This window comes from Ostrea edulis, chromosome 1 (assembly GCF_947568905.1).
Source record: "Ostrea edulis chromosome 1, xbOstEdul1.1, whole genome shotgun sequence".
In the NCBI taxonomy this organism is placed as follows: Eukaryota; Metazoa; Mollusca; class Bivalvia; order Ostreida; family Ostreidae; genus Ostrea; species Ostrea edulis.
Genome location: NC_079164.1, coordinates 97,063,141 through 97,086,649, shown reverse-complemented (window position 1 = coordinate 97,086,649; position 23,509 = coordinate 97,063,141). Strand labels below are relative to the sequence as shown.

The 23,509-nt window shown below is 34.3% G+C and overlaps 2 protein-coding genes across 5 annotated transcripts in view; one reads left to right on the top strand and one right to left on the bottom strand.

Annotated features, from left to right (window-relative positions):
• Positions 1-190: 190 nt before the first annotated feature.
• Positions 191-12,366, bottom strand: LOC125672089 (NADH-ubiquinone oxidoreductase subunit 8-like). 2 transcript variants are annotated; one of them, XM_048908202.2, is made up of 6 exons: positions 12,272-12,366; positions 7,790-7,861; positions 7,509-7,598; positions 5,931-6,103; positions 4,008-4,136; positions 191-428 (listed from the first exon to the last, which is right to left on the bottom strand). In XM_048908202.2, exons 1-6 carry the CDS (start codon positions 12,306-12,308, stop codon positions 297-299), a joined length of 633 nt encoding a protein of 210 aa, XP_048764159.1. In that variant the 5' UTR covers positions 12,309-12,366; the 3' UTR covers positions 191-296. The 2 variants fall into 2 exon arrangements, with proteins under 2 accessions (XP_048764159.1, XP_048764166.1); XM_048908209.2 differs by having other exon boundaries at positions 7,790-7,858.
• Positions 12,367-12,521: 155 nt separating this feature from the next.
• The window catches only part of LOC125672105 (ubiquitin-protein ligase E3B-like), a 59,577-nt gene continuing 48,589 nt past the window's right edge, over positions 12,522-23,509 (top strand). For all 3 annotated transcript variants that reach the window (XR_008795722.1, XM_056139413.1, XM_056139407.1), the window contains exons 1-11: positions 12,522-12,620; positions 12,906-13,030; positions 13,309-13,358; positions 16,594-16,664; positions 17,581-17,645; positions 17,798-17,860; positions 17,992-18,096; positions 19,821-19,920; positions 20,322-20,407; positions 21,389-21,471; positions 22,297-22,402. Coding sequence is in view for 2 of the 3 variants with exons in the window: in XM_056139413.1 (XP_055995388.1) it covers positions 12,917-13,030; positions 13,309-13,358; positions 16,594-16,664; positions 17,581-17,645; positions 17,798-17,860; positions 17,992-18,096; positions 19,821-19,920; positions 20,322-20,407; positions 21,389-21,471; positions 22,297-22,402 (843 nt within the window). In the remaining variant the exon portion in view is untranslated. The remainder of the gene's footprint in view (positions 12,621-12,905; positions 13,031-13,308; positions 13,359-16,593; positions 16,665-17,580; positions 17,646-17,797; positions 17,861-17,991; positions 18,097-19,820; positions 19,921-20,321; positions 20,408-21,388; positions 21,472-22,296; positions 22,403-23,509) is intronic.

The window sequence follows — 23,509 nt, the reverse complement described above, 5'->3', positions numbered from 1 at the left end:
CCGACACTCTGGTATGTGACAATGAATGAGGACCAACACTGACATGTGACAATAAACAGGAAGGTCAGTGAAGGGAGCTTCGTGACTGAGTGTAAGAACAGGAAGGTCAGTGAAGGGAGCTTCGTGACTGAGTGTAAAGAGAATTCAACAGGACTCTGGAATCCATTGAAATGAAGACAAACAAATGAAATAAATTCATGTTATTTAGTCATTATAAGACATTCAACAAGCCTGTATATACACGTCTCATGCACAGATCTCAATTATTAAATAAGTCTGTCTTTTTCTCGGCACTTTCATCTGTACATGTGGTCTGCCTGCAGGTTAGCTGCTATTTCTACCTCCCATTTGTCACCATTACTCAGTAGTTTTTCTTTGTTGTACAGAAGTTCTTCATGAGTCTCAGTAGAGTATTCAAAGTTAGGGCCCTGGAAATGTATAAACAATCATGACACATAATAAACTCTCTGTCTCTCTCTCTTTCTCTGTCTCTCAATGAAATACATAAAAACAAATCATAACAGGAGCATGATTTTTATTTTTAAAAAAAATTATGTTTGTATAAGTATGCCAACATAAACAAGATGTGTTTGTGAAACACAAATGTCCCCGATAATGGCCAATTCCGAAGATGGCCAAGGTCACAAGGGCAAATATCTTGGTACCAGTAGAAAGATCTTGTCAAACGAAATGCTCAGCTCATGTACAATATGAAAGCTCTAATATTTACCATTTAGAAGTTATGACCAATGTAAAAAAAAAATTAAAAGTAGGTCAAATGTCAAGGTCAAAAGGTTCAATACCAACGGAAAGGTCTTGTAACAAGGAATACTCATGTGAAATATCAAACCTCTATCTCTTACTGTTCAAACGTTATTAGCAAGGTTAAAGTTTTCAAAAAGTAGGTCAAACTCCAAGGTTAACGTCACGGGGTCAAAAATGTTGGTACCCACGGAAAGGTCTTGTCACAAGGAATACTCATGTGAAATATCAAAGCTCTATCTCTTACTGTTCAAAAGTTGTTAGCAAGGTTGAAGTTTTCAAAAAGTAGATCAAACTCCAAGGTCAAGGTCACGGGGTCAAAAATGTTGGTCTGTTCAAAAGTTATTAGCAAGGTTAAAGTTTTCAAAAAGTAGGTCAAACTCCAAGGTCAACGTCACGGGGTCAAAAATGTTGGTACCCACGGAAAGGTCTTGTCACAAGGAATACTCATGTGAAATATCAAAGCTCTATCACTTACTGTTCAAAAGTTATTAGCAAGGTTAAAGTTTCAGACAGAATGACAGACAGGACAAAAACAATATGCCCCCCAATCTTCGATCTCGGGGGCATAAAAATGATGACAAAATTTTAACAAGATTCAATCCTTTGAGTCTGCTGATCAGACGAGCTAAAAACTAACCTCTACTATAGCATCCATGGGACATGCCTCCTAACAGAGCTAAAAACTAACCTCTACTACAGCATCCACGGAACACGCCTCCTGACAGACGTAAAAACTAACCTCTACTATAGCATCCACGGGACACGCCTCCTGACAGAAGTAAAAACTAACCTCTACTATAGCATCCACGGGACACGCCTCCTGACAGAGCTAAAAACTAACCTCTACTATAGCATCCACGAGACACACCTCCTGACAGAGCTAATAAAGTGCACCGCCACGGCACATGATACGCCCGTCACATATTGTTAACATGAACATATCACCATGAAGAGATAGGTATGCATGGAACCAAATGTCATCCTTCCTTTAAGAATCTTACCCACTTTATGGCCTCATGTGACATTGCTTCAAATATTGATAATGTAAGCTTAATGATTTTTAAAAGGATATAAAAACATTTTCCCAAATGTTTTCAATGAAATGATTAAAGTGCAAGATAGCCCTTTATCCAAGCAAACAACTTACAATAAATGGGAGTACTCAAAAAGGTTGATTTATTCAACATATCAAAAAATACATATATCAGTATCTGCCTTTGTCAAATCTTCAAGTATAAAAGTAAAATATGCATGGTGATGTCAATATAAATAAATATAGATTAAAAACGGTTATTTCAAACACTGGTGCATCTCCTATGGTGTAGTTATTAATTAGAAAAAAATAATACATCATATATTTCTCAACTGGTTGTGTTAGACTTGAGAAATGCACATCTGCAGCTTTGCTCATTGTATTTTAAGGAATGAAGAACAATGCACAGCGTAATAAAACATCAAACATTAGTCATTATGTTTATTCTTAGACTGTAAAACTGTCATCTTAGTGAGACATGACAATCTGCACCTTGTTGTTGAGATATAAAATAAAAATATATTTTACAATATCATATTAATTCTTAAACTTTATACCAAATTAACTTTCAAAGTAATGGCTACCAATTAGAACTGTTCTAAAATTTGACAGATCAATTAGAAGGCCAGATTCCTCTGCCCAATTCCAGATTGCAAGAGATATAGATAGCACCTCCTTGATCAGATTGCTGTAACAGAAATCTTCTAAACTCATTAATTAATCTGTAATTTGACAGAATGCAATTTTTCTGTTAGCAAAATGCCTCCTGAATTGCTTGATAATTACACCCATGGGACAAGGGAAATTTCTCTTGTTACTGACACAAAAGAAATAATTTGTTTGTTATATACTGCTGTATAGTACAGTGTATATAATGAAGAATGTGTAGTTTCTTGAATTAACATTTTTTAATATGGTTATTGCAATACTATTTCATCTGTTCAGATTTCCACAAATGCCCAATCTGCAGCTTTGTTCATTGTATATCTTTTTTCTGAACAATGCCACAGCCATAACAAAACATCAAAATACTAATCATTAAAATAGGCCTTTATACATATTGCAACCATTTGTTGTCTTAGTGAGAAATGATACTCTGCATATAGGTTGCCAAGAAAAAAAATTAAAAATTATATAGTACAATGTCAAATTAATTTTGAAAATAAAGACTAACCACAACAAACAAATTCACTTTCACAAATAATTTCTGGTATATCTGCAATTAAGAGGCTAAGATCTCTCTGCCCAATTCCCTAGAGATAAAGATAACACCTGCTTGATCATGTTGATCAGAGATGCTCTACACAAAACTCATTAATTAGTCTTGTCAAAATGCCCTTTGCATGCTACTCCCATGGGACAAGTGAAATTTCTCATGTTATTGTTAGAAACAAAGGAAACATTACATAAGCTAAAAAAAGCTGTACAGTATATCATAAAAAAAATATGTGTTTTCTTGATGTAACATTTTTGAATGAGGTTTTCTACAAAACTCTTATATGAGTAGGGATTGTACCAATTATAACATACTTTTTTCAAAAAATCACTTCAACTAAATGTCACAGTGACCTTAAAGTACAGTGCGACACACCTTCTACCTAAGATGAATAAGTTGACCAAGTTTCATGATTCTAGATCAAATAGTTTTCAAGTTATTAGCCGGACAGGGTTTTACCATATTTGGCCATATCTTCTTAATTAAAAGTCACAGCGACCTGGTTGTAATGTGCGACACACCTTCTACCCAAGATGTATCAACTGACAAAGTTTGATTATTCTAGGCCTTATAGTATTTAAGTTATGAGCCGGACACGAAAAAGCTAACAGACGGACGGACAGACGGACGGACATGAAGGCCATAACATAATACGGCCCGTCTTAAGACGGGCGTATAAAAACTAACCTCTACTATAGCATCCACGGAACACACCTCCTGACAGACGTAAAAACTAACCTCTACTATAGCATCCACGGGACACGCCTCCTGACAGAAGTAAAAACTAACCTCTACTATAGCATCCACGGGACACGCCTCCTGACAGAGCTAAAAACTAACCTCTACTATAGCATCCACGAGACACACCTCCTGACAGAGCTAAAAACTAACCTCTACTATAGCATCCACGGGACACGCCTCCTGACAGACGTAAAAACTAACCTCTACTATAGCATCCACGGGACACGCCTCCTGACAGAGCTAAAAACTAACCTCTACTATAGCATCCACGGGACACGCCTCCTGACAGAATCCGCAGTAAATACACTTTGTCATGTCAATATCATATCGCGTAGTCCTTCTGCTTCCATCCGCTCGGGTCTCTGCCTCGATGGTGATGGCCTACAAAAAGCAATACCCTTATTGGTTCATTATTCATTTCAATAATCAATAATTATCACTACATGAATCATGAGGTTTTATATCAATGAATAAACACATGCTACTGGTTACAACACAAGCTTCTTTATTCATATTTTAGATAAAATAAAATTTAAATGAAAACTATAGGTTGACCATTCCCCCCCCCCCCCCCCCCCCCATCTCTCCCTTACAAGACCTATACAGAGTTTCATGTATAAACAAGTCAATCAAAGACTCTTGAAAACTCAAACTCTCAAAACTTTATTGTGGTCCTGCACTTAAATTTATTTTAACATGGAGTGAAGGGGCTTTGATATTCAGGTTGTAATCCTTATGACAGCCTTCTCCAGCAGTACTATGTGTAACAGAAATTGACGACTACACTCAGACAATGCTGTCACCGGGAGCATCATGTTTTGAAAATTTTGTTTTCTCTAGGTCTAAAAGCCCTGAGATAGGACAGTGTATCTAACAGAAAGCTTTCAGAATCAAGCAGATGTACAGTTGTGTAGTTACTAATCAACAACAAACTCATGAGTCAATCAGAATTGTGTGTTTTGATAATACAGTATAATTTGTCCAAACCGGCCTCTGAGTACTCTGGCACTCTGTCAATTCCGGTCACAAAATTTAATCCCAAACATTTCTTTAACAAATTCTTTATTAATAATTCCCTGTACTCCAGATACTGCGTATTCTGTATATCGGCCAGCTTACACAGTCCCCACTGCTATTAATTAACTTAAATTATCCTGTGTAAACCGGCCCCTCTACGATACACCACCCTAATTGTTACGTCAGTCGTATTCGGATTACACGAGGACCCAACTGCTCATAATTAGCTCTAATTATCGTATTTAAACCATTCACTCCACGATGACCAAGCCTCAGGTAAGTTCAACTGGCAATGAGTCGTAATCAATTTAAAATAAAACCTGATTTTTGGGGATGCACTTTTCAATTATGATAGCACCAAGCAAGAGGTGATGGTGCACGAGCCTCCCCCATAACGACAAAGACGAGAACTGACAATAAAAGACAAAGTTTAATTAATCGATGAATTCGATACATTCTTGGAATCAATCAAATCGTCAACCACCCAGTCATGTTTTCCAAAAGCAGGGTAAACCTCTCGGAGCTCTCCGACGAGTCAGACAGTGATGGTATATAGTTAAGTTAGATCAACTCGCCATATCAGGTCAATCCCTCGGCATTACATTAGTTTCCGTTTCACAATTTGAGACAGTTAAAAGCGATATTTCCATTAAATAAATTTACAACGAAAGCTGGGAAAGGGAAATTTTAGATAAACACAACACAAACTTGACGAACGCACATGATGTAGCACTTGAAGTCGGCGATGATGTAGACGAAATTGACAATTTACCAACAGAAAGGTGCGCGAATAATCCCCAGATTTTAATTACCGTTTAATAAAATTTGAAACAAAAGAACACGACGATAAAACACTAGCAATTATATTTTCACATTTTTGAATTCTTTTGTGATATAGTAAAACGTTAGCAATCATTACACACGTATGCAAAATTTAGACAGCGAATACAAGGGAAGCAACTCTCATACTTTTCAACATTCTGCACTCCGGACTCTGTGTAAACCGGCCAATTTCTTTGGAACCACACACACAGCCGGTTTAGACAGATTATACTGTAACTTCATTTATATAACCATGAATTAACTGTAAAATCTCCCAGACTTCATTATTATTGTACCATGAATTATCAGATTTGATAAATCTAGTGTTTATAATACCTGAGCTGGACAGATAGCTTCACACAGTTTACATGCGATGCACCTCTCCTCCCCTGATGGGTACCTCCTCAATGCGTGCTCTCCTCGAAATCTCGGACTCAGAGGACCTTTCTCAAATGGATAGTTCAGTGTGGCTGGCTCCTTGAACAGCATTCCAAGCACAGTTCTCATACCTTTAAATCGAAATCAAATCTGTAACTTACTGGTTAAGCTTTGGAAGTTCTCATACCTTTAAATCAAAACAAAATGGTTAAGCTTTGGCACAGTCTGATTAAAACCACCCCCCTCCTCCTTACAATTGTCAGTCTGATTAAAACCACCCCCCCCCTCCTCCTTACACTCCTGACGAGTGAAAGGAGGAGGGGGGTGGTTTTAATCAGACTGGCTTTGGCACTACAAATTCTATAACAGACTGAAATGTGGAGTTTAACCTAATTTTGAATTTGACCTGATTTTGTGTTTACATGAAGAGATACAATTTGGATATCAATTTAGTGTTCAGCTGCATTTGAAGTCATAAACAGAATAATGGCCAGTTTTTAAAAAATAATATTTTCAATACAAGATTATAAGCAAATTCTACATTCATTCAGTCCTCATCTACACTTAAATCTGTGAATACTATGTTCAAGAGCCTGAATGTTATAATGGGTAAAATTATCAACTGAAAAGTTACAGTTTGGAATAGAAGTCATTTGATATAGTATCTGTGTACAACCATTAACTCCACAACTAATCAGGTACTACCAATAACAGATACTACCAGTGGCTTTTGACTACCCTTCCATCCATTACAATATGAATCCACTTCATCAATATTCAGGTGGGATCGATATTAACTCCACTCCAAGTGCTTCTGTTCTTGCATGTGTTCAACACAAGTACATTTTCCCTGAACATTTCATCCTAGTATCATTCTTCTAATAACAAGATGTGATTGTGGAACACAGATGCCCCCATATAGTTGCAAAGTAATTATGGTACCAAAAGAAAGGTCTTATCACAAGGAGTACACATGTGAACTATGAAAAACCAAATGACTAAGAATTTAAAATTAATTGTAAAGGTTAAAGTTTTTCAAATGTAGGTCATAAGGTCAAAAATTTTAATACCAAAAGAAAGGTCTTCTCACTAGGAATACACGTGAAATATGAAAGTCCTAGCAATAACTGTTCAATCAAAGTACTAAAAGTACTGAGAAGCACTAACTGTTCAAAAATTATGGCCAAGTTTAAAGTTTATATGGAAAAACTGACTAAAAACTACATGCCCTCGAATCTCCAATTAAGATAGCATAAAAAGTGTAATATTAAAACTTGATTACTTTCCATTTAAATACGTTGTGTACAGTTACATATAAAGCACTGTGCCCTTTGTCATAAAACACTATATTTAAATAATTCTACTTGATACATATATGACAGTGAATACACTAGAACAGTAAATCCACAATGACCCACACATAAAACCACTCAATCCTTACATGAATTACAAAATTAAACTGAAAAGCCCAAACTCTCTTTAATCTAAAACTGCTTTCTATGGTGCATTATCTGTTGGGAATGTACGCTCACTTACCTGCAATAATTTCCTGAGCAAAGGAATACATAACAAATCTGTTTGTCATAGCTTCAAAGGTCACCTCTGGTTCTTTTCTTGATACAATAACTAACAAAAAAGTATGACAACAAAAGATATCAGCTGTTTTTTTAATGTTTTGAATAATGATATAAACATGCAGCCAAATACATTTCATCAATAATTTAAAACCTCATGATATATTTCTACGACTTCACAATAAGAAATCATTTTTACTATTACTATTAGTATCGGTATAATGATAATTAAAAAGTACTTACCATATTTATTTCTATTTTGAGATACTGAAAATGGTCTGATAGCATGACCAATGACTTTGTTGGACTGACCTGCTAAGACAGTAATGCATGTATGATCAATGAAATGCATGTTTTAAAGTTCAGAGAATCAAGTTGCAATGAAATTTAGCATTTAAATTTAATATTCCTAAAATGCTATGACACTATACTTATCAGACTTCATTCCATCACACTCAGACTTACAAAGAAAGCAAATGTTGTAAATTGTACATATCAAAGTCTAATTATTCAAAGTGATAATTCTAAATACCACATTACATGTACACAATTGTACATTCAAGGGGAAAGATTTACATTAACAGTAAAACCAGGGGTGGAAAAAGTGTATAGCAGAATCTTGCAACAAATTATATCATATGACACTATTTTTTGTAATACACATATATCTGTTGAATGTGATTGCAGAACAATGTTTTTTTTTACCTTTGATATGTTAAAATGTGACGACATTATCAGTGATAAGCAGATATAGAACACACAACTGATCATATCAACCATAAGATTAATTCTGAATTATACAAATCTTCAGAGACAAAGTCTTTTTCTACACAAAGATTTGGAATACTTTAATTCTTGCATTGATTAAAATGTTCTTATAACTAATTTTCACACCTTCTTAGACTATACAAATGATTTGTGAATAAGTAATTATACTTCATCTGCTGGTACAGTTTCAAGACTATTTACCAAGTAGATGATCCCGCACTGAGTGATATCAAGTAAGGCCACATTTTAAAAAAAGTTGGTTTGCCATAGCCCGATTGTCATAAAAAATATTGGGTCGGTCAGTAGGTTTTTTTTTTTTGGTTTTCTTTTTGCTGAAAAAATATTGAATATCAACACTCTGTTAAATAAATTACAGTGATTTACTTGGAACTGTCAGAAACCTCTCTAAAAGGGTAGTTTTAATTTTAATATGGTCTAGTTTTTGTGTGATCATATACCATTTTGTTATTCTGACAAATGTTACTTGTTTTGTGGGTGTTTGTTTTCCAGGTCTTGAATATGTCTATTGATTTTCAAGTTTGTCTAGAAACGCTAGAGTTTTCGTTGCCATGATTTTACTCTCAATGACCAATGTAACATACATGTATTATGCACCTGATAATTGGCAGCTTTGTTGTTGAACTTAAAATTCCACACTATTCCATGTTGGTACAAATGATTTCTGATACATAAATCCTTGCTCCGTTTGAGATAAACACTTGAGCAAAGTGTAACTGGCTCATTGATAGTATCCCCCGACTTTAGTTCAAGCAATTTACGTTTTAATCGGACACTGTTGTTGTTTGTGTCCATGATTATCGACTGATACTTTGTCGGAGAGATAAAAATCTAACCAGTATGCCATGTGCCGAATCAATAAAGTGAACACTTAAAATTATGGCGATTTACAAAGCGCCACAAAGAACAAAACTAAAAACCAAACCAAACGAACCTTCACAAGTCAAGGTTTATAGATTCGTTGCCTCGCACTAACCGTTGACATCAGTCACCATGCAAAACATGGGCTTGGGATGGAGCATATGGTTGGTTTGTAGCGTGGAGCCAATCAGACAACAGCTTTTATAACTGGTCGAAAACGAAACTGGTACCAGTTTAACATGCATGATGCGGCATCGGCAACATAATGTAGAATTTGGGACCGTGGATTGATTTTCGTAAATTTATTTTTTAAAAAAGAAACAATTAAACCAAGTTTTAGATATGAGCCGCACGAAAACTATGGATTGTCCAAGTATGTTTGATGTTGATTGTGTTTCAACAAATTGAACAAGTCAGAGTTCCCGAAACTAGTAAAAAATCTGTAGGACAATTGTCCGGTAAATATTCAAAATTTACCGGACAATTGTGAAATTTACCGGACATTGTTGTTTTAAATAAAAAGAGATAAAATTAACATAGATCGGACTAATAATTTATTTTTATTTCAAGTCGACTTCTCATGATCTAATAAAGCGCTAGTTCTAAAGTTATTTGAACCTTTCACAAAATTTATTGGATATTTTGACCGACCTTTCCCCGATTCCTCGTAAGAGATGCAAACTTTACAAAACATCATATATCCATCATAGACCAGCCATTTCCAATCATCTAGCCATTTCTTGTGGAATTTTCTTTCCCTCTTACTTCCTTTATCCCCATCATTGTCTTTCTGACCGTCTTTTTCTTTTCTTTTAGTACCTGTGGCACCTGAATTCCACTTTATCGGCCACATGCCCAATGTTGGTCAACTCCAATAGGAAATTGTCGTACGTGTGTAAAAAAAGAACCCGCGAATTTATCCGGATTAAAAAAATAAAACTACGCGTTTGTTTGGCTTTTCCCTCCACTTTTAATTAATAGTTATTTTTTGTAACTAATAAAATGACTATTACATTTAGTTATATTTGTTCAGATGTTTTTAAATTTCAAAATAGTCCATAAAATCTGCCGGACATTTTGACCGATAAAATTTGGATTTTGCCGGCCCCATTCAAAATTTATCGGGGATGCCCGATGGACCGGCGCGTTTCGGGAACTCTGACAAGTTATTTAAAATTGACACAGATTGATAAATAGCTTCAACATTTAAGGGACAAAAATGTGAACTTTTAATTACGTTACATAAAAAATCAACACGCAATGTTCTTGATGTAAAGAAAAGTACCCCACAAAGACCATTGTTTACTTTCTGTTTTTGCTCTTACTAAACTTGCATCTTAAACAAGGAATCTCATTGGATGATTTAATTTTAGCTTCTGTCCCAAATACATGTTTTGAATGGTGACTGATGTTAGTGTGAGGTAACGAATCAATAACCCTTGGCTTGTTAATATGAACCAAACGCGGATAAGAACTTGAAACAAAATGGAAGTCAGAAAATCTTGAGAGAAAAAAACTTCCCAGTTGGGGGGTTAAAAATGGGTCAGTCACACGATGGCAAACAAACTATTTTTTAATTTTGGCCTAAGACATAACACTTTTCGTATCACTCTCCAACAAATCACCAAGTTGAACAATGTTTTCCAAAATATAAACTTCCAAAAATTTTTAGAAATAAGTTTTTATCTGGAAAAAGTGGTCTTCGCAGGGTACATGTCCTCATCAGAAATTTAGAATTATAGATTCTTAATTATACCGAGCGAAGCTCGGACGGGCCGAAGGCCCGTCCGCGAAGCAAGGCTCTAAAGGTAACACGTATGTAAAAGAAAAAAGTCAAAATCAGCAAAAGAAAAAGAGATAATCTCTATATACGTTCAATGAAATTTTCGTGATCCATATGGGCGCCGCCATTTATTTTTTCATTACCTGCTTCAACAGTTATTCGTGTTTTATTTTGAATGCCAATAATAGAAAACTCTGACGTGCAATTCGTAATTTAAACACTCAGTTTGTTCAAAGTGAATAGTATAATTATCATTGTAACAGGTTTTAGCAAATAAATACATATAAAACCGTAATACGACTAAATAGATGAACGAGTTCATGAGTTTCTTTGAATAAGAATATACGATAAAATTACGGTTACTTTTTTACAATTTTGAATTCATTGGTTAATTTTATTTAGTTTTAACGGCCTTTTTCATTGCATACGCATTGTATTATTGTTGTTTATAATTGTTTGCTTTGAAAACGAGAAAAAAGTCGAGGCTAAATGTGACGTCACGATGTACTGTTTACGTCGCCTTGCGTTTTATTTCCCGCGTTCAATGAATAGGCGGATCCCGTAAAACTGTTGTCCCCATATAAACCCCTTTAATACTGAGATGTTACTGGGTGTTTAGCGCAAGGAAAATTTCAATCAAAATATATATTTTTAAATGAATCATAATCTACCGTACTTAACGGAATTATGATTACCACTTGCGACTCTCCATTCATGACAATTACATTCTTCGCTCGGTCCAACGGTCACACCGTATACATATTACATAAAAATTAATATCACCACCTTGATATCAAATAGAGACCCAAAATTTTTTAAAATCCTGTTGTAATATCTTCATTACATAATGGAGATTTCCCCCCCATTTTGTTTGAGGCGTCATCGGGGGTGGGGGTTGCCTTGGTAGAAAACAAATTTAATTATTTACCTATTTGTATGCACTTTCAGCTGACCCGTGAAATACTAACAGTTAATCTCTAGTATAGGTTCAACTTCCTAGAAATTACTATGCTAAAACATGAAAGACTTCTGGCAACTCACAGTACTTTATATATATAGTTTGAGATGAATTAGAAAAAAACACCGTAAAACAAAGGTAAGTAATATGTAATTTATATATTAAAAATTTTTGCGAACAATGTTATACAACAGTAAAGAGTTGAGGAAATTCGAACGTAGACTTATCAAGGTGATTAGCAGACACAGAATTTTGAAACATTCTGTTCACAACAACAATTTTGCAACCAACACAATAAAGAAATTTAAAATTTATGACTAAGTTTACTTAACCATACCTCTTGATCCGAGAGAAAATAATAGTTTTGTTGCCATTTTGGCAGTCCTACATTGGTCTCATAAAAGACTACATCAAAATGTCGAACCCGATGGTAATTATTGCAAATATGTTTAATTAATTTTACGATAAATATATTATTCATTGGATTGATGAAAGATACTCGACTTATGCAGCGCTTAACTTTTTAATGATTCGAAAACACAAGTTTACTTTGAGGCGTGTCTATCGTAGTATTGATCGGGATCGTAAGACACTAAATTTAGTTGTCAACAACCTAGCTCTCTGCAGGATAATGAGGATTTGACGACTGGTTGAAATTTAGTAAAGCTAAGATATTACCGAAATAGGTTTGATTTATTCTTAACACTATGTATCTTTTGTAGTTCTTGTAGATATATTACCAAGTTTTGTTTTTTATTTTTCGAGCAGAACCCACATTGCCCAGGCCAAGTCTAGCAGTCAATTGATCTCAGTCTATGTTTTGATTGTATTGGACTTGTTGTCTGCCTGGAATCAGGAGTGTTCCTTTTTTTAAAAACAAACATGAATTGAATAACACTTCATCCGACGAAAGTTTATTTTTAAAAATTCATTTAAATTATTGTGATAAATGATGCTATATAATTTTTCAGCCGTCCCTGTCATGTTCAGTAAAGTAAATCCCACAAAAAAGAGCCAGTTCTTAGAACAGACTAAGGCATTACGTGAAGAAAGAGCTCACGACAAATTGAAGCATGATGCAGCCATTGTCATTCAAGTACGTTAACATGTCTTACATATATGTATATACTGGAAGTTAAAATGCTGTTATACTGCAGACATTTTGTTGATCTGACAAGGAAGAAGGATTCTGTTTCTGAGAACTAATTTCTTGCCATATATATATGAGTATAATGTTTATCAAGGAACTGACATTACTTGATAATATGGTAATATTTCATAATCTGATTATTTATTTGTATTGACAAATGTTGAAAGTGTAGAGATTTTTCTCAAATTTCTGAAAGTTAATTGTTTATGTATTGCATTTTGTAGGCTAGAGTCCGAGGATTCATCGCTAGGCGCAAGTTTCACAGAGATATATGGTACTATTCTGTCTATGAATTGATGAATATCAGGTGACCTATTGCTATTGGTCTTCGTCTGTTGTGCGTCGTCTGTTAACAACTTCTTCCCAGAAACTACTGGGCCAATCTTGACCAAATTTGGTTTGTAGCATCTGTAGGTGAAGAAGACCGGAAATTATAAATTTCATGACCCCACCCTAAGGGGCCTTAATTTTGGGTTAAAAACTGTAAAATTGATGTACAGTAAAATATCTCTATCTCGAAGTCCGAGGGAACTTCGAGATTACTGGGGGTTCGAGATATCCAAAATCGATCTTGGATATTTTTTTTTTGAAGGAGGATATTTGATGCATAGTATGGCATTTGCATTATAAACAAAAACCCCGTTGCCGTTTCTTATAGTTTAATACAAGTATATAAATTAATATTGTGGAATTTCAAAGACAAACATTTTTTAAATATATATAAACATCCAATTGAATTCACAATGTGTTTCAAAATTAAGATGATCGTGCCTGTATGCTTACTTTAAGTTTACTGATGTCCAGGCTCGACTGGGATGTAGTTATTGCGTTGTAATGAAAGAACTTATCACGTAAGAAACAAAAAAGACGGATTTTAAAAAAAAAACCAAACTTTTAAATGTTTATTAAAGAAATTTTCGTGTTTTCTCTGTACTAGTTTTAATGATGAAGCGTGTATTATTAAATGCATTATCGTTATTAAGAGCATTACCTTCAAGCGTACTTCGACGATTTTGTGCAGAGCATGTGTCTTTCAAAACACCATCCCTGAAATCGGGTGTGTTAGTTCATAATTGGCGGTGAACTTTAACCATAATGTTGAAAGGCTTCACTAATCACCCAAGCTGTTGAACCATTTATTGCGACCTGGGTCTACTCGGAAAAGGCGAGCGTGGATTAGCGGTCATTAATTATAATTGATGTAGCTGCGGGTGTGAATGTGTGACTTAACGACACCAGGTATGGTAAGCAGAGCAGAAAATTGACTGCACTTCGAGATAAACCAGGTGAATTTAAGGTATGGGACCTTGAAAATACTTCGACATAAGCGGAGTATTCGAGATTACTGTGTTCGAAATATCAGAAGTTTTTTTAATCATTTACATAGGGAAAACGACTGGGACCGGCGGTCGACTTCGACTCAAGCGGGGTATTCGAGATAAACCATATTCGAGATACAGATATTTTACTGTATTTCTTTAAAAATCTTCTTTTTTACTCCTGGGCATCTAGCAGAGAAAGTGAGTATATAGTAATGATGAGCAAGGAAGCTTCTACCAAAATTGTGAATTTCATGAACCTCGGGGTAGAGGTTCTGACCCCCTGGGCGGGGCTGAATTTAGTAAGTTTTTATGTGTAAAACACTTAAATAACATCTTCTTTAGTGCTATTCAGGGATCAAAATTAACTTTTTTCACTACTAGCAAATTTTAGCTAGTGGATTTTTTTCCAACTAGCAAAATTGGGCTTTTACTAGCATTTTTCAATTGATTGCTGTTTTACAGGAATTTAAGAAAACAAGCAGGTTGCTTTATCAAAATATAAGGAAAATCTTTTAAGATCTTCTTTAACGTGCAATGATAAAAATAAGATTGAGAATTCTTTCATTTAAAATTTAATGAATTATCAGACAACATACATGGTGCATGGTGAGGGTCATAGGGTACACTTGTGCAGCTTACTCGCTGTCCAGAGATCTACCATCTATTTACAACATCATGTGGATTGAAATCTTGTAGACTGTTTGTGCCAATTCAAACTATATGTTCAAAACTTTTGGAAATTTCATCTAAAAAGTTCTAGTTGAAAAAAAAACAACCCAAAACCGCGAACTCGAAGTGTTTGACTAGAGTACAGATGGACAACGCGTGAAGCGGTGACACTAACACTGTCATGTGTTGTTTCATGTAGACACGGACGAAATCAACATGCTTGCTACTTAAATCAGACATCTCTGAGATGCCCGAAGTGTGCTTGAAGTAGGCCATCTTCGACATCACCGATTGAGATGACCTTGGCCTTAGTTATTTATCCGATCCACATTTACTTTTTCAATACTTGTATATTCATTCTGTAAAGCGTTTCTATGCACAAGACAAAATTATTGTAAACTTCAAAGTACAGCCAATAAACTGAGAAAATCCGGAAAAAAAGATCGGGTTTTTTTCACTCGCAAAATGCTGCAATTACTTGTGATTTTTTACTCGCAATTTCAATTTTTAAACTCGCATTTAGCTAGTATTTGCCCTTAATTTCGTAGCCTGCTATTGATACTAAATTGAAACTAAATGGATATTTAGAAAGAGCAGGTAGTCCTTTACCAAAATTTTAAATTTGATGATCCCAGGGTAGGAGTTTTGGTATCAGAGTGGAGCCAAATTGGTCAGTTATTGAATGTGTGAACAATAGAAATTTTTAACTTCTTGATAACTATCATCCAATTCTTTTCAAATTTGGTATAAAGATCTTTGGAACAAGAGGGATATAAATTGTAAATTTCAGGATTCCTGCACCCATGGGGCCTTAGGGGCGGGGCAAAAACTGCCCCAAATTGATCAAATTTAAAAATCTTCTGTAGAACTGCACATGTGTAAGAAAAACTGAATGCATAGTGATGTAAAGCTGGAAAGCCTCTACAAAATTGTAAATTTCGTGATCCCTGGGGGTAAGGGTTCTGACACCAAGGTGGGGCCAAACTTAGTATATAGTGTTTATGTTTAAGTTGGCTGATATTGTATAAAATCTAAATGCATACTTAGGAATAGCAGGAAAAGATGTACAAAAAAATGGTGAATTTCACAACCCATGGTTTTGACTCTATGATGGGTCCAAGTTAGTTATATCTTTTAGTGTTTTAATGTTAATTCACCTATTATATTATGTAAAGCTTCTCATTAGTATATGCACTTTGGAGGGCATTGAAGTTTTTAAGAATTCTATACTGTTGCTGAACATTAGAATTTAACTTAGACATTCAGAACAGGACATTTTTTCTAGATTTCAAAGCCCTCGGGAGTAGTGATACTTTTTCACTAGTACCTGGGTGACCGATAAGACCTGTGGGCCTCTTGTATAAAATTACAAGGCATGTTTCAATATCTGTCATATGCTAATCACATCATTGAAATACACTGTATTGATTATAGATTAATCTATGCAGTGTTTAGTGCATTTACTTCAGTTTGACGTTTAGATGTAAGACATTTTCATTCATTCCCTCTGCTTTACAGTAGAGAGATAGATGATATACTGGAGGTTCCGACAGATCCAGGGGCGGACTACAAACCAAAACTCAAGCCAGGTACATACCTTCTAGAAGATTACCATCATTACAATCAGTACACATGGAAGACTGAATTGTCTTGATTTAATAGATTTAAAAAAATTGGAGTGATATGATACATAGAATCATGGTCTTTGCATTCTTCTTATTAATTCAAATTTCTAGACATGAAAAAAAATACCAGGAAATTTTTTAATGGAATTCTGCTTGGTTACAGAAAGTGCAGTTATTTAATTAGAGATTCTCTACAAGCCTTTCTAACTGAGTCTACTGTAGATTCCTTATTTTATGCGAGTACTTAATATTGCAAAGTGATGCATAGACGTCAAATCATGAATTCGCGAATGGACTGTTGATCAAGAGTTTTTTCATGTACTTCAGCAAGATCAAAATAAAAGCAAGTAATTTTATTTCACATGTGGTGCTTCTCACTGAAATACGTGATAATAAATTATATTATGTATTTTTATTATATCATAATAAATTCCTCGCATATAATTAGGAATGTACAGTGCTTTACCTTTCAATTGTAGAATGCAAAAATAACTCTTTTCAGAACTTTGTTTTTATAATGCTGTATGTGTGCTTAGTTTTTTGTGTGTTTATAATTTAGTGCATGTTTATGTAGTTATTTTTTTCCCCCTTGTTTAATTTATTTCTTATTGTATACTCTAAATGGTGATCACTAATTCCAATAGGAATGGTGTGTTTATAATTCGGTGCAATCATACCTAATGCACTGTTTGGAACTGCTATGAGAAAGCAAGAGGTCCTTAATACAAATCTCCTAAAATAAGTACTCATAAAGTAGTCAGAGTCGTTATGAATAAACGTACCCTTACTGGCTTTAGATATGTATTATATACTTGGTAGATGTAGATTTTGAATGAAAGTTGAAATATTATATCAAATGAAACAATTTTTTCCTTTATAGCACTGGAAGTATACCGGGCAATTCAGAAATTTTTCTTTGTTTTTGACAAGGACAGGGATCGCGGGGTAAGAAAGTACTGTTAACCTTTGTGTGCTTAATGTCATTTAATTGTAATGCTTGTACAATTAATTTGAGATTCAGATAATGTCTCACCATTTCGAAAATGTTATGTTGATACAATATTATATTCCAAATGTAACTTAATCCTGTATTGTAGAAATTTGATTATCTTTGCAAATATCTTTTGGCCTCCATGGACACAAGTGCAGACAATATGAAGGTAATTAGGACAAATTCTTCTGAATGTTATTCACATAAAAAAGGGATCAAAGATCACACTCTAATTCCTGATACCTGACAACTTTACCTGAAAGAGAACTCCATTCTTGTATTTTTTAATCTCCTTGACAGGTTTGCTATGTCTGTCTGGTACTGAACAAAGCTGTTGTGTTACCCTGGATAGCTCAGATCAAGGAAGTTTTATGGAAGTGCTGTAGTTTTGTCAAGTGTTTGAAGGTAAGTTTAAAACACTATGTGTATGTATTAAACCAAACATAAGTACATGCAAGAATTAAATCAGACATACCAGTGTGTGTGAATATTAGTATGTGTGAATATTTAAAAACCAGACATACCAGTGTGTATGAATATTAGTATATGTGAATATTTAAAAACCAGACATACCAGTGTGTGTGAATATTAATATATGTGAATATTTAAAAACCAGACATACCACAGTGTACGAATATTAATATATGTGAATATTTAAAAACCAGACATACCACAGTGTACGAATATTAGTATGTGTGAATATTTAAAAACCAGACATACCAGTGTGTGTGAATATTAATATATGTGAATATTTAAAAACCAGACATACCACAGTGTACGAATATTAATATATGTGAATATTTAAAAACCAGACATACCACAGTGTATGAATATTAGTATATATGAATATTTAAAAACCAGGCATACAGTATGTACCATATTATAGACACTGGACATTAAAGTGAGTTTTTATGTTTGTTTCTATGGTAGTGGAATAGACTTCAAATGTTAAAACCTTTCAAAACTCATACATCTTTCTTATGTATGGATATAGAGGTTTCGTTGAATATGAAATGCATAACATAAATGATTTGACGAGGATCAAAATGGACCTGATACTTTTTAGCTCACCTGAGCTGAAAGCTCAAGTGAGCTTTCCTGATCACTTTTTGTTTGGTGTCTGTTTGCCTGTCCATAAACTTTAACATTTTCAACTTCTCCAGAACCACAAGGCTAATTTCAACCAAACTTGTCACAAAGCATGCTTGGGTAAAGAGGATTCAAGTTTGTTCAGATGAAGTGCCACACTTCTTAATTATCTCCACTATAAAATGAGTGTGGCACTTCATCTGAACAAAGGTGAGGGTGGGGCCACAGTAGGAGATTAAAGTTTTATCTGAGAGTATGCAGGAAATTAATGAAAGCAATTCTTTTATAGAGTAGCAGGACCACACTAAGTCATATTAAAATGCAAATGTTCCCAAGTTGTGTGGATTCCAGTTCTTTTGATGTCCCCACGACTATAGTTGGGAGAGGGGGCATATTGGTTTTTTGTCTGTCTGTCCAAAATTTTAACCTTGTTCATAACTTTTGAATGGTGAGTAATGATGCTGTCATATTTCATATTGTACATTCCTTTTTTGGCATCAAAGTTTTTAACCTTGTGACCCTGACCTTGGAATTTGACCTACTTTTAAGAAAACCTAGCCTATTCAATATCTCTTGATCTCTTTAAGGTTGAGCTTTTATATTTTATATATGGATTTTGTATGGCAACACCATTCATTTCATACTATGACTATTGACCTAGTGTATGTTAGTCATGTTGATATTGAGGCATCCCCATGTTGTGTGTATTTAAAGTTCGGTTGTGACCCTTTGGGGCTAGGTCGGGGCCACAAAATGAGGTCAAAAGTTTTCGTTGAAATAAAGATTTTAAAAACTTGCAAAAATCTCAACAGTCTAACAACAGTAAAGTCATAGTGACTCAGGTGAGCAATGTGGCCCATGGGCCTATTGTTTATTTAAACTTTTAAAGGGAATTTTTTTTTTACAGAAATGTTATAAACCCATGATTGTAGGGAGAAATATAGTCATGAGATTTAATATGTTTTATTTATACTCATACTGATCAACATGTACAGTGTACCTGTACCGACAAAAACTACTGATGTAATGTTTAATTGTAGGCTGAGTACCATGCTGACATGAAAAGAATCAACTTGTACCTTACAATGCTGATTACATTCACAAATGCAGGAGGGTGGAAGGTCCTCAAGGGCAAACTGGGTAATATTGGCTGATATGTACAAACTGTGTACATGTATTTGAAAGAAAAAATTTACCGTATCACGGATAACGATTACTTAGTCTAGTTGTACTTTATTTTTTAAAAATGGAAAATTCAATATTTACTTGGTCACCAAAGGTATTCAATTTATGCCTGCAATTTAATTTTTTTCAACAACAAAAATAAATTCATAAAGTGGAACGCATTTTAGCACTACATGTATTTCAATGTGGATGTTATATATTTTTATTCATGTAGTGTTGCCAGGACCCAGAACTTAATCTTCTCATTTAAATTTGCCTACCTCTTCTGCATAGTCCACGGAAAACAGTGATGAAATTTTCACTTTTTTGTATACATATCTATATGACTGTTATCTCTCAGTTGTTTTTTTTTTCAGGAGAGACACTTACTCCAGGAATGAATCAACTTTGTAACAATATAATGGGGCACCTCAATACAAAGGGATTGTATCCTGTATTAAAGGTATCAAAAAGTCTGAATGAAGAAGTTTCTTACCAATGATAGTTAAATTTACATTTAATTCTTATGCCCTTGGAATATAAAATTTGGGGGTATATAGTTTTTGGCCTGTCTGGCTGCCTGTGGCAAAAAACTTTAACCTTGGTTATATCTTTTACACCATAAGAGGTAGGCCTTTCATATTTGGTATGTGTATTCCTTGTGGCAAGACCTTTCCATTGCTACCAAAATCTTTGACCTGGTGACCTTTAAATTGATCTTTAACTTACTTTTAGAAAATTCAAATGAGAGCCATATTTTTCAACCCATAAGAGATACTGTTTTTATTTCAAGCATGGAAGTTTTGGTAAGAAGACCTTTCCGTTGATACCAGAATTTTTGACCCTGTGACCTTTACATTAACCTAGTTTTTGGAGATTTTCAAAAAAACTACAATGTCTTACAATTCCATTTTGTTGTAATCCGGGGGCATCAGTGTTTCACAAACACATCTTTTTTTAAGATTATAATAAGATATTGGAATATTTTATTGTGATTTAATCTTCTTGTAATGGATTGGTTTGAATAGTCATTTTCAATGAAATGAATTGCACATGTGCATTGTGATATCATGATATTGCATTAAGATTTATACTATGCACCTGATGAATGCTAATATCCATGTCATGAGGGGTTGGATTGGGTACACAATATATAGATGTTATATTGTATATTATTTTGTCCTGAAAATATTCATCGGAGAATATAAGATATTTTAAAATTACTTGCAACAAAAGTAAGACTTATTTCTTGTTGTGTGTGTTGTGAGTAAAATTTTCCCATTTGCCTTGAATTCCTAAGTTATAGTTACCTATGATTACTTTTTAGATTGTCTCTTTTTTTCAGGGACTGTTAGCACAAGGATTATCTAGGACGAAGATTCTATTGAATTGATTAGTTATAGTTACCTATGATTACTTTTTAGATTGTCTCTTTTTTTTTCAGGGACTGTTAGCACAAGGATTATCTAGGACGAAGATTCTATTCAATCCTGCCACTTTGTCTGCTATCGTCAACTTGTCTTTAAGGTAAATCTCAGAATCACAGATGAATCTCGATGACTCAAACTCTTAAAGTTCTCAATCTCTCAGAGATATATTTTACCATCGGGTCAAAGAAGTTTACATTTACATAAAAGCTTCCTGACATAGTGCAGATTCAAGTTTGTAAAAGTCATGGCCCCTGGGGGTATGTTGGGCCACAATAGGGATAAAAGTTTTACAAGCGAATATATAGGGAGAATCTTTAAATATGGGCCAAGGTGACTCAGGTGAATGATGTGGCACATGGGCCTCTTGTTTAATTTATATTTCAGTTGCATAAAGTTTGAAGATTAAGTATAGTACTTGAAGGAAATGAAATGATTAATTTTACCAGTACTAGCCACACATGATATGAACATATCAAGAGTTACATATACACTAGGTGTAAAACTTAAAACTGATCTTCAGGATTTCTCTCTAAATTGTATCACTCCCTGGAAGTTTTGAAGGGTCACCTCTATGTGTTAGGTGCTTTTACAATAGTTTTATAATTTGAGGAGTGTCGCTTTTGGTAAAAATGACTATGAAGCAAAATATTGTCATTTCCCATCCAGAGTTTGAATATTTAATAAAATAGCAGTTGTTATGGCTTAATCAGATTGTATTTGGAAGGAAGTAATTGTTTCAAAAATGTTTTGTAAAATATCATAGGATATGAATTCTTCAAACAGATATGAGTAAAAACCAGAAAGTGAGAAATTGAATGTTCCATGTGATGAAATATTTCAATTGATTTCATAATCAGAATTTGATGGAAAAGCTTTGCATTTCTGGAATACAATTATTTCATTCAACTTTGAATACTTTCAGGCCTTTGATTGCCTCCAACTTCTCTGAGAACTTAATGACTGTGTTCATTCTTCACATCCTATCAGTACCAGCTCTTCTTCATCATGTGGACGTAAATGCTGGGGAGGTGAGTGCTATTCATTGTCAGTAGATCTTTCTCATTCTTTATATATAGAAGTGGAGAAATAAAGCACCAGAGTCATTAATGAAATGTAACAGAAGTGTGTGTTTGTTACAGAAAGGTAGGCAGGTTACGTAATTCATTAATGAAATGTAACAGAAGTGTGTGTTTGTTACAGAAAGATAGGCAGGCTACATAATTCATTAATGAAATGTAACAAAAGTGTGTGTATGTTATAGAAAGATAGGCAGGCTACGTAATTCATTAATGAAATGTAACAGAAGTGTGTGTTTGTTACAGAAAGGTAGGCAGGTTACGTAATTCATTAATGAAATGTAACAGAAGTATGTGTTTGTTACAGAAAGGTAGGCAGGTTACGTAATTCATTAATGAAATGTAACAGAAGTATGTGTTTGTTACAGAAAGGTAGGCAGGTTACGTAATTCATTAATGAAATGTAACAGAAGTGTGTGTTTGTTATAGAAAGATAGGCAGGCTACATAATTCATTAATGAAATGTAACAGAAGTGTGTGTTTGTTATAGAAAGATAGGCAGGTTACATAATTCTTAATCTCTAGCACAAAACTTTTACAGACATTCAAGGCATTTTTCAAAGATAAATATATTTTTTAGTGACATTTGATGCACAATTCACTTGCATTCTTTCTCTTGGGGGGGGGGGGGGGGGGGGATATTACCATAAGAGTTTGCATATATTGATCGTTTCCTGGTCGTTGTAAAATGTTAAAATCAGCTCTCATGCAAGGCATGAAGTTTTTATATATAGACAGTACAAAGTTATTGTAGCAAAGAAGGGAGAAAAATCTTTGGATCAATCGGGGATCAAAACCAGTACTCTTGCATTAATAAATATATACTAGTTAGATGATCTAACCACTGAGTAACCCAGGCGGATATACAAAGTATGGTAATATTACTACAATTTAGAATTTAAATCATACAAAAAATTTTCATATCAAGGAGTTGAAGAAAGAAAATTCGGGAAAATGTCAGAACCATCATGTATGACCTTAATAGGTTTGGTTGTTAGGCTCAGTACATATTCTTCAAATATCATTCGATGAATAATATAAGGAAAGGAAATTGAATTT

Coding starts and splice junctions, on each gene's coding strand:
- LOC125672089 (XM_048908202.2), bottom strand. CDS start 12,308: ATGGCAACAAAACTATTATTTTCTCTCGGATCAAGAG. Junction 7,862..12,271: donor ATTTTCTCTCGGATCAAGAG/GTATGGTTAAGT, acceptor TTACTGTCTTAG/CAGGTCAGTCCAACAAAGTC. Junction 6,104..7,508: donor TGCTCAGGAAATTATTGCAG/GTAAGTGAGCGT, acceptor TTCGATTTAAAG/GTATGAGAACTGTGCTTGGA.